General features: G+C 31.9%; 1 protein-coding gene across 2 annotated transcripts in view; it reads left to right on the top strand.

The window, feature by feature from the left end:
* The window catches only part of Smp_024820.1 (tetraspanin, putative), a gene marked incomplete at both ends in the record, with an annotated part of 31209 nt that overhangs the window by 14809 nt on the left and 4279 nt on the right, over window positions 1-12121 (top strand). Inside the window, 2 exons of one of the 2 annotated variants that reach the window (XM_018792391.1) lie at window positions 822-926; window positions 7029-7124. In XM_018792391.1, coding sequence (XP_018644164.1) covers window positions 822-926; window positions 7029-7124 — 201 coding nt within the window. The remainder of the gene's footprint in view (window positions 1-821; window positions 927-7028; window positions 7125-12121) is intronic. The other variant, XM_018792390.1, reaches the window with a different exon arrangement.

Below are 12121 nucleotides of genomic sequence, written 5' to 3'. Positions count from 1 at the left end.
TTGAGTCACAGTATACTGGTCGAAATTCAGATTTAGTCAAACGAACTTATGGTGTGCTTATCTAGAATTTTTTTTTTCATATACTACAGTTATTACGAAAGTCACAGTTTATTTTTTTAAAATTGGTAAGAACACTGGCTTTCCATGAGACTTGAAATTTAGTTACCTTCAAAAAGTGGTAGAGTTGCTTTTTCTATCCTTTAAACCTCACGCCTCACGAGATTCAAACTCAGGACCTATCAGTTTCTCGCGTGAGCACTTAACCATGATTCATGATCTCAATTATTAAAATTACTATAATATCCATAAAACCCCTTCTGATAATAATCTTCTTCGATTATTTCCAAAATGTAAATATATTCCAAATGATAACTCATTGAATTTATTCAACCTTCTATTAGTGGTTAGTAAATTTATCAGTCATTCAGTCACAACGTAGAACTTTATACGTACGTACATCAGTTCGAGTTGTCTCACCACATTAGCACAGAGATGAAGTTGTCGATTCAAATCCCATATTGGTAGAAGTAGTAAGAGTATAAATATTATGTGAACGATTAGGGTTTGAAGATGTTATTGAAGGAGTATAATCCAGTGAAATAAATTTGAAAAGAAAAAGGATACGGACATGAATTCAGAAGATTAGAATTTGGTAGAACACAAAGAGTGAATGCACCTTCGCCATTGCAAACGATTTTGAGCCATGTCATTCAAGGTCTCCAACCATCGATTGCTATCATCTCGCGAGGCCCAACCAGGTAGCTCAATTATTGTTATTATTATTATTATTATTCTGATTATAATGTTTCATTTTTATATAGGTAAATCATTACATGTATCGTTATTTAGAAGAACAAGTGATTCGATATCGTGAAACGGAACCAGAAAATGAAAGCACAAAATTAATGGATTTTATACAAAAGAAAGTGAGTTTAATAAACTGTGTATAGATTGACACACACGTTAAATTAAAGGTATGTAGGTTTTGCACACAAAACTTCCTGTTCAATCAATCTTAGAAAAATTATAATAAGTGCATCTGAAATGGTGAGTGACTCACCAGTTTACATTAAAAGTTTATGAGTTGTAAAAGAATGATTTGATTTAGAGAAATGTTGATAGCAAGAAGCATTCGTTAAGTATCTCTTTTTGGTTCAAGACTACCGAACATTGTAAAGACTTAATTCATTGTGACTTGAAATTGTTGAGTTTTGGATCTATTGAAGAGTATGTTATTTTTTTTCCATATGGTTCACTATTTTTACTACCCATACACATCAGTTCAGATTAAAAATGCAGATCACTGAGTTCGTGACCATTGACCTAATTGTAGTGTACAAAATAATATGATTGAATGTTCTTGTGTCAGAAGTGTATATCACTTTCCAGTACTAAAATTCAAAATACTCTAATTCTAAATAATTCTTCACATAAGATCAATCCCTTATGAAACATCTTAATCATTTCCTTACAGAATTTCTGTTTCTCCAGTTGTAATTATTTTTTTGTGAGACAGTGGAGGGAGGTTTCGATGGTATTATGCTCCTTGAACTAGATAATTTAATTACAGAGTTTTTATTGTCGTTTACGACAATATCATTCGTGTCTAATACATGTAAAAGGTAATTTCTCAGTTATTCCACAAGTGTTATATTACTTTATTCTAACAGTGTTGCTTGTGATACATTACCTTTGCCAGTTTTATTGTTTCATTTACCCTTCCTTTATGAAAGCCCATTAGTTAAACCTTTTAACACAGACAACATAACATCACCAAAAAGCATCTACCTGACTTGCAAATCTTCAAGGTAAATGAGAGAAAGTCTCAAACGCAGTTTTTACGGTGACTGATTAGATTTCATAAATAAGAAAGTTGATATTTCTTTCTTTCCATGACAAATAAGAAACTACATTAACCATTCTTGAAGTTAAAGCCATTGCTAATGAACTATTTAGACTATCATTACCCTCTTATAACACTAAGATGTTTAAATTCACTTAGTATTGATTGTTTGAATCTTCCCATTGATGTTTAAGACTGCAACTGGTCATTCTCTTATTGGCATATGTGCATACTGTGCGTATGCCTCGATATAGCCTTAATTCACAAGCATTATAAGCAAAGATGGATAGTGGCTAACAGTGGAATCCAGGATGCGCGTTTCGTCCCAGAGTGAACAGCAACTCTGAGATGCAGGTACATCCAGCTGACGAGTCCCGAATAGGACGAAACGTGCGTCCTGGATTCCACTGTCAGCCACTATCCGTCTTTGCTTATAATATTAAGATGTTTAGTTTACAAATTCTGTAGATACTTTTTGTCTTCACTTTACTGTATCGATCAATTTATCATTGGGTATATTTGTTTGCGAAAGTCCTTTATGATGAACTTATTCCATGAACAATTTTTACACTTTAACGGTTACAAATACATATTTATTATTCTAATCAAGTTAATATTTTGTTAGTTATATTAAAACCGATTATACATTATGTGAACTTTTGATTAATTGATTCATTAATTACTTCTCAATTCCTGGTTTTCTTAATTTGGCAAAACATTAAGTAATGCGAAAACCATCTTATTAACATATACATGTGATGTTGAATCATGTGATAATAACTTCATTAACATATTTGACATAAAAAGCGTTTGTACTAAGAAATAAATATTTTAAACTTTTTAGAAATCTAGTCACTTACTATTATGTTCCCGGTTGATGTTATTTTGTTGAAGACGATCTATCGGGGTCTCTGGAGACAAGTTTTATGATAGTTGGCATTGGTCAGCAGAACAATATTTACAGTCACTTCGGAATATTGGAATCTGTATCAGGTAATATCAATCAAGCAATAACTAACTTCCTGTAGAAATAAAACATCTACAGTATTGAGAGAACTAATTTTCATCCCAACTATGGAATGAATATTCATATAATTGATTACTAAACAGTTCACGTTTTCAGTTGCCCTAAACTGAAAAAGCTACGCCTCTCCGCAGTCCACTAATAATCATCAGTATATAGGAGACTTCTTCGGGAAAATCTGTCCTACAGGAGGTTAGTTGCGGCGCGAATACCTCAGTGGGATTAGAGGCATACCTTGCTGATTAGTAACAACTATCAAGAAACCAAGGTTAAGCAATATTTCCTGTCAGCTACCACCTTTAAGTTGTAAACTACCTACCAAACTAATTTGATCAGATAATTTAACTATATTTGTAACCCAGCGATCCATTGTTGTAAATAGTCAACTTTTATGCGCCAGTCCCTATCTTATGAATAACCCTACTATTAGCCGATTCTGAATCAAGCTATCCGAAGAGACATCCACTCTCTCTAATGTCGAAACAGGCTTTTGTATTAACATTTAACAAGCATGGACTTTAAGTGAAGTAAGGTGTATACGCAAACATTCATTAAAAAGGGTCACAGACGTTTTCCATAAATGAATAAATAAATTTAGAGATTCAGTAGTAATCTGTAAGTCGAATAGAATAATAAGGAGATAATTTAATGCTTCGACTAATATACCTATAAAATGATTACAGTGTTGTGATCGCTGAGTAGATTTTACCCTGTTTTCGATCGTGATAGCGCGTTAACGTTAACTACCAAACGAAAACTATCGAATGTTGATTACTTCCCAATAATTTTTTGATTGATATTAGATCTTGAAATACAAAAACTGTTTCAACTAGGTTAGTTCAAGATGTCAGTGGATTTATTTTCATAAATTATAAGTGCTTTATAAAGAGGGTCTAATTCCTTAAATAACCTAATAATGTTCAGTTCTCTTTTCTCTTCACACATTTAATGAGTTCTTATGTAAAATAAACAATGAAACTCTGGATTTCTGTATCGTTAAAGTTACATAGGAAATAACAAGTTATTTATGAAGTTGTTTCTTAGTATTATTTAATTGTTAAACACACTGATATACAGAAAATAAATGCTTCTTTTCAAAATACCTTCAGAAATAAATTGTTGTCGGTTCGTTTTCATCAAGAGTTCCCAAACTAGGATTTAAAAGATATCAACTGCTTTTAGAATTTGAACAGTTCTCTTGCATATATCAATCAATAAATGATGAGAATTATCTTCGTATTATGTAATATACATTGGGCACCAGACTATCAACTTAGGCTAGTATAATTAAGTTGTTGGTTTTCCAGAGTCCTTTTTTCAATACCATATGATGCTTGGATAAAACAGTGTTAATTCCGCTTTATATTTTGAGTAAGCTGAGACATTGTGAAAGAAATGTAGATGACGTAACAGTCCTAGAAATAACGTATATATATATATATATTAATAACTAGAGTACTACTTATTTCTTATCTAAATGTAGCGTAATTACTCATCGGATAATGTTAATATGAGACGAATACGTGCGGTTGACAAACTATAGAAGTTACGTTTTTCTAAGAGTAGATTAGTGTTTATACTTTTAATGTGGATTTTCTAGGCATTTAATTAATGGGATTTCTTCATTCTTCTAATTGTAAACATCCATTTAACTTTCAATTGTCGTTACATCTTTTCCTGTTCTAAAATCATTGTAATTTAATTATAAGCCCGCAATTCACATTTGTCCGAGTTAGGTATGTATTTTGATTCCTTAACTATGTTGTGTTGTGATTCCATAATTTATGTATATTATCCATTTCATTGCGTTAATGTGTAGAGGGGGTACAACAGCTGTTTGTTTTTCGTGTCTTGGTTGGGGCTTTGGGACCTACAAATTTCGGATAGGCTGAAAAGCATTAGAATATAAGATCACTGAGTCGGGAGCCATCAGTCTTATTTATTCAAACATAGCTGATCAGGGTTATATCAAATAATATTCAGTATCTTTCCCTATTTATCTCTAATTTATTTTTCTTATAATTTAATAAGTTATGTATCCTGTAACTAGGTTTCAAGTCCAGTTTCTGGTTCGTAACATAAATAAGCAATATTCACTGTCGTCATACATAAACAGTGTGGAAATCTATTTTTTCAAAACTCTTTTCGTCTTTAAATTGAAAGCGGTTAGAAATTTTAATTGTAAAATAAAAGGTTATTTAACTGAATTATCGATGATAATTCGTAGTGGAATCGATCGCGAATGTTTCGACCCATGTAGGACTCGTCGACTACATGAATCGTCATCTCACTTTTGATAAATTTTATTAAGGCAATTGCTTAGGATTAATAAATAAATGATATTTATCCACTTTACTGATGGTTATTATACAGACAGAGCGGTGAATGACCATATGTGATCGCATGGTCGACGGGTTATCTAGAAAACTTAGTTACAAAAGTACAAATAATATTGATTCATATTTACATAAATAATATCATGTGTCCTAAATACAGATTAGTTAAAGATAAGAATATATGAACAAGTTGTTGCTTATTTCATTTACTACTCCCATGTAGATAAAGTTATTTTTATGCAAAATATGATTTCATAGCTTAGTATTAAACCTGAATTTTAATGATTTTATTATTTGTCAAATATAATTTCCATGTTACACTTTTAAGACATAGCATGCAGGAATCTTTCAGTGAATTTATTTATTAATAAAATCACTTCAATTGACTTATATATGTGTAGGATTTGCTATAATTAGTTGTGATTATTTGATCACAATTAAACTTAATTAAATGTTTGATAAACACTGCATTCATGATCTAGATTTTGTTGTAGTAAGAAGTGCAGCCTGACTGGGAGAAGAGCAAGACGGTTGTCTAGTTTGGTTTTTAAGGTTCAGTCATTCTATTATATTATAGATATCTACCAAGTTAATGGTATGCTCAAGGCTATTAGGATCACAATATATGATCTAGTTACTTAGTAATTATTCAATAAGAATAGATACGTAGTAATATTACATAAATTAGTCCTGAAAGTTATCATTCCTTTTGTTTTCAGTTAAATACAATAATTCATAGGAATACCTCACTACTTTGGTCCATTTATTTTACTTTCCCTCTTTTCATTTCATCAGGCTAGAGGGTTGGAATCGATTCCATAATGCACATATTTACATACAAATTACTTGTCCATATCCTAGTTGACCTATAAATTTTCGATGTATTTGTAAATTGAAAAACCGATATCATATATGCTCAACATAGATATAACAAGTATTGAGAAACGTGTGAAGAAACTTGAACTACTTTTTTTAGAAATTTACACCACACCGTGTTTTTTGGATTTTTATTCAGTAGGGAGTAATTGTGCATTATATTATATAATCAAAATCTCCTACTGTTTTCTTTTAATTAAACACTGAACATACAAGAGTGAAATAATTATACTACATTTCGAAATAATTGGTTCCCAGTAAAATCCATTGTTTATTAGCTTATTCGAACAAATTAAGCCAATGTTATAGTATTATAAGTAGGATATTGATTTAACAATATATTGCATAATAATCAGCTTGAAACTTTATAAAAACCAACTACCACTTATCTTCATTGATGTTCAATAATGAATCCTATAAGCACTTTTCTTAAATGAAATGAAGTGATTCATTTTAGGCTGAAGTTATCGTTATATGAGTGTATGAAATAAATGTATTAGGTAGATTTTTTAGTAGTTGAATTCATGATTCTATGTCAGCTAGACCACCATTGAAAACCTGGAAGCAATAGACATCCATTTCGTCTTAGTATGGGACTCCTCAACAGTGCACACACACGATCCCGCATGCGGGACTTGAACCCAAGACCTTCAGTCTCACACGCGGAACACTGAGCCTTCATCCAACGGTGTTAATGCGAAACTTCAATTGACCCATGATCATGCGCAACCATTCATCCATTTTTAACGTAATATTTTAACTTCATTTGCTTACAAAATGAAGAGAATTTGTCCATTGAGTTATAAACTCACTATCGGATAACCATCAGCTAGCTCTCTCTATTCATTCATCAAATGGCAATATTAAGTTTATTCTTTTCTTTGAATATAAAATGTAAATTATTATTAATTTTCTACTATTTGTTCTCATATTTTGTTTTGTTTCTTAGTTTGGTTGTTGCGGTGTTACTTCAGCAGCTGATTATGGTACAAGATCCCCACCTAAAAGTTGTACAGTAACAAAATCTATTCAATCATATTCTAGGGTAAGTCATCTTTCCATTTTTGTTGTTTTAAACCGATAGATATTTTCATTTTGCGAATGTATCTCTAGTTATAAAATAGTTTCAGTTAACTTGAACCGATATAAACACAAATTATTTCATTTAACATTGGTTGACTAAACAGATTGACTAATTATGTATACAACATTAGTGATTAAATAACCTTTCAGATAAAATTAGACTGAAACTTATGGACTTTTGTTGAATTTTAAAAACGATTAGGCCTTCGGTGATTTCTAGTTTTGAAAGACTGCGATTCTTCTACTACAAACAGGATACGATTTGAACTTGATAAGCCAGGATACTGGCACACATCACTTCAGCAGTTATCCCAACACAAAAAAATATAATGACAAGTCAGAAGTACAGTAGAAAGCTTACTATTCAACAAAATCAAATTTGAGGGACTATGTACATATATCAACAAACATGCCCCTCAAATGCACTGGTACGTCAGAGAGTGTTGAAAGAGTCTGCTTTCCCCCTCAAAATGCTCCCACATGGCTATGCGTATACAGCCACTGCAAGAGAAATTCTACTAACTGCCTTCTCGCGGCATCGCTCTTGTTTACGAGATTGAGAGGACGAAAAGCGAATGTTTGGTGCTTTAACCGGGTTGGTGTAATAGAGGATCCATCTAGGGGAGTTGGGAAACCCTGATTATAAACCAATGATGCACATGGGTTTCAAGATCCTGTTAGAACAAGTGGCGTATGAACCCATTGTTGGTTAACGACTACCATGGGACTAAATCTCCTAACGCGTTTTTTGTTGTTGCATGAACCAATATGTATATTCTTAACATTTAGTGATTAAACAATTAGTTTTATGGTATTTCTACATAGTCTACTTTGTAAACTCTCTTCTAAGTAAGAAATTGTTACCATACCTTTTACTGTCTAGTTAATCGACTTATTAATATATAACTCAGCTGCATGTCTAACTTTTGTACTAATATTCTGACTAGCGTGTTGGAAATATGTGAATTTTGTATGGGGCTTTTGGTTGTTACGAGTACAATATCAGATTAAGAGGACTCAGCATTATTGGGGTAGGTAAAAAGCATAATAATAATACCTTAAGTGAATGTGAAATGATCTCAAACGGTGAATTTCAGTGTGCATGGATTAAAATTTATCTACCAGCTGTTAGTTTGGGTAACTACAACTCATCACAAAAAGGTATCAGAGAACTTATTGACAAAGTCGGCCTTCAGATTTTTCACTAGGTAGCCCTAGTCAAAGAGTAGTAATAAATCTCGTTTCATTTTGAACAGTTAAACCAGTAACCAAAATATTAAGTTAAAATAAAAGTGGATGACTTTCAGTAATCAAAAAATAAACCAACCTGTTGGATAAATTGAGTGGGATGAAAGAAAATCAATGTCTGTTGTTAGATCACGTGGTGATGAAAAAAATCCAATCATGTCAACTATTTTTCTAACGCATTAGAGTAACGAATTGGAGATAGAACAAAGATTGATTAGAAATCGTAGATGAAATACGCAATGATGAACTGGATTTTAAAACAAAGTTTTTTTTAACAGCTAATGATGTAGCATGTCTGTGACTATCAAAGTAGATGAATCGAGTCTCGAACTTGTGGCAAATAGCTCAACCATTTAGCTAAAACTTCTTAATAAGTGTAATAGTCTAGTTGAAAAATGGCCGATATTAGATCCATCCCGAGGTAGAATATTTTTCTTGTAAAACTACTGCTTTGAATATTTTTATACGAGTTTCATTTTGGATGGCTTAAGTGTAGAAAACTTGTATTATCTATTTAGAGTAGCTAAATTTGTTTGAACAGTTTTAGGGCAAAGTGTCTAGAACATTTTTTCATAATAATTGTAATAAAAATATTTTGACTTTGGACAATGCGTTTGACTGATTTATATGGATTCTATGAACAAAGTTAATGATTAGATTTTGTCCAAAAAATATATCATAATATTGAAGATGGTTTTCGTCATAGATTAACATCGCCCAGAGAACCATTGGAGATTAGAGTACACTAAATAGATTTTTTGTTGTGGTTTATGGCTTTCAAGCAGTATACTACTCGGATCTCATAATAGATTACAATAAGAATATTTCGATCCCGTGATAAACACATTACCTCCGACCCATTCAGTCATAACCCGAATTAGTATACCTCAGATTAGTTGAAATCTTTGCTGATTATCCGTTCAGTGCTTTGGTTTATAATTTATTACAGATCACACCATATGATTTTGACATTATGGTTTCCAACAGAAATAGTCAATTGTCTTTCAAATATTTGTTAATTAAGACAAAAAGTCATTGTGTACAGTAGAGTTTGTAACTTACTAACTGTTTACTTAAGATAAACTTTGTAATTAGATAAAAATTAATACTAAAACCTGATCAGATTATCACACAGAATATTTAAATTGTTCTGGAATGTTCTTTATTAAGGAGAGGACAGTAAGAAAAAGTCGATGTTAACAGTTATATCATATATATTTTTAAGTGACTGTTTTCGGTGAAATTGGATTCTTTGAGCTGACCCTTCTGAGTTAAAAATTTCTCTCGCCATTTTGATGTAATAGTTTGCTGAATGTAAAACTTTTATTTAATTGCATAGACAACCGTTAAACGTATAGTGATAAAATAATATTATGTATTTATCGATTTGTTTCGAGTTATATTCCTTATGACATTGACTTATTAAAATGTGTGATAATTATACTTCAATCATCGTTTAAAATGAATCCCAAGCAACCGATAAAGGAGAAATAAAGGCGAACATGAGGGAAAATAAAGAGAACATTCCGTTAGATATTAAGGGGGAAATGATAGAGAAATGCGCCAAAAGGTTTCCTTTTTCGCATGTAATGGGGAAATGATGCGAAATTTCCCTTTTTTGTATCTCTGTGTTTGAAATTTCGCGGAATTGTCTAATTTTCGCCATATAGCTGTTAATCACCATATTATACAGAAGTAGCTGGTTAGTGGTTCTGCAATGGGATTCGTTCTTGCGAAGTGGGGTTGCTAACATTACTTTCTATCAGTCTGCTTTACTCAGGAATGACAGTAACCCCTACAGGGGCCCCAAGCGAGTGTGTGAGATACACAGAAATATACTTTACATAATATCTCATTTGAGGCAATCCCTGGGCAATAGTAAAGTTGAAGTTTTTCAGTTTCTTTGCTTCTAAGTTTTTACCACTCTTGCTGATCTGATTTAATTTATGTCACATACTTCTTGAATTCTATTTAGTTAGTGATTAATACATGTGAGTGCCTGTAAACTATATACTTGTGTATATACGTTTCTAGCATTTTTATAGTCTGTAAAATTTTAATCAACTAAATCTTTACTACAACTAGTATCATTAAGATCACAAACCGATCAACCGTTGAAAACCCGGAAACATTGGACGGTTGTTTCGTCTCACTATAGGTCCCTTCAGCAGTACGCATCCATGACTCCGCACGTAGGAGTCAAACAAAGAATTTTCGGTACTTGAAAGGCTAATAACCGTGCTATCAATTTATGTATACGTGGTGTCCCTATAAACATTTACGATTACGTGTGATGTCTTAAACCAACAACACAACGGTTGTTCTATACTTTCTGGGTTTCAATGATTATTCAGCTAAAACCACTTTATGTTTATGTTGTTATGATAGAGTTTATATCACCGTCTGACGTTAGGTGATTGTCGTGAAGCATGAAATACTGGGCAGCTATTTCATCTTAATATGGGACTCCGGATTCCACATCTACAACTCAACCAACGATCAAACCCGAAACTTCCAAGTTTTGCGACAAGCTTTTGATCTTTAAACCACTGAGGCAGCATCTAATGGTTTATATGTCTAACGTCTAACACGATATGGTTGCAAGACCTGAAGGTTATGTGTTCAATCTCAGATGAGGTTGTAGAAGCTCATTGTTGAGGCGTCCCATATTGCGATAAAACAGCTGTCCAATACTTTCTAGTTTTTGCTGATTATATAACTAACATCCATCTGTAATGTAAATTATACAATTTGATAACCAACAAACCTCTATGTTAATTACTTTAAAACTGCCCAAATGTTTTCATATTCATTAATGATCAGAATTTCATATATTAGAATTTATTATGATATAGATGGAAAGTTGTTGGATTATTCACAATCAAGACAATGATTTATCTAACCCTTAATTTATTTAGATAAATATCTTTTTCTATTCAGTAGTCAACAATATAAATTTCTTCAATGTTCACTGAATTCATCATTTGCATTTCTTATATCATCTAAAGTACTTGGATCATCAACGTTTTACTTCAATGGAAAACATATAGTACAAAATGGATTACCATATTCTGAGTTAAAAATAAATCTGCATAAATTTATTTTTATTAATATTTTTTTGAAACCCAATAAATTTCGAAGTACACCTTAGAATAATCAATGCTAATATAAGTCTAGTGTCCTATTAATAATCTATCTGTCTGACTATACATGATGCATTTATACATGCATGTTTTGCTCCATTGTTCTATACCAACTTCTGTATTAGTTATTCAATGGTAACAAAGAACATTGAATTTTATTAAAAAAATCCTAAACTACAATCAATAGACATGTACCTTTTAAAGTGTAGAAAAAATGTTAATCAATAAATTTTTACTTTATGGAAAGCAACTATGTTAATGTAAAATGTCTTTGTTTCGAAGATTGTATAAAGTAAGAATAATAATTATTATAAGACGATTGTATAAATAAGTCCCCAATTCATATGGGATATAATTTATGTTATGAATGAAATGTTGTTGTTCACTTGTATCTTCACATTGTTATTTTGGACTGCAGTTGATCAGTATCTTGTTGGCATATGTGCATCCTATGCGGACTGCCTCGATATTGCCTAAAATCACAAGCTTTATAAGCAAAGATGGATAGTGGCTAGCAGTGGAATCCAGGACGCGCATTTCGTCCTATTTGGGATTCGTCAGCCGGAGA

The sequence above is a fragment of the Schistosoma mansoni genome (assembly GCF_000237925.1).
Source record: "Schistosoma mansoni, WGS project CABG00000000 data, supercontig 0315, strain Puerto Rico, whole genome shotgun sequence".
Taxonomy (NCBI): Eukaryota; Metazoa; Platyhelminthes; class Trematoda; order Strigeidida; family Schistosomatidae; genus Schistosoma; species Schistosoma mansoni.
The sequence above is the reverse complement of the archived record's forward strand: the minus strand, read 5'-3'. Positions and strand labels throughout refer to the sequence as shown.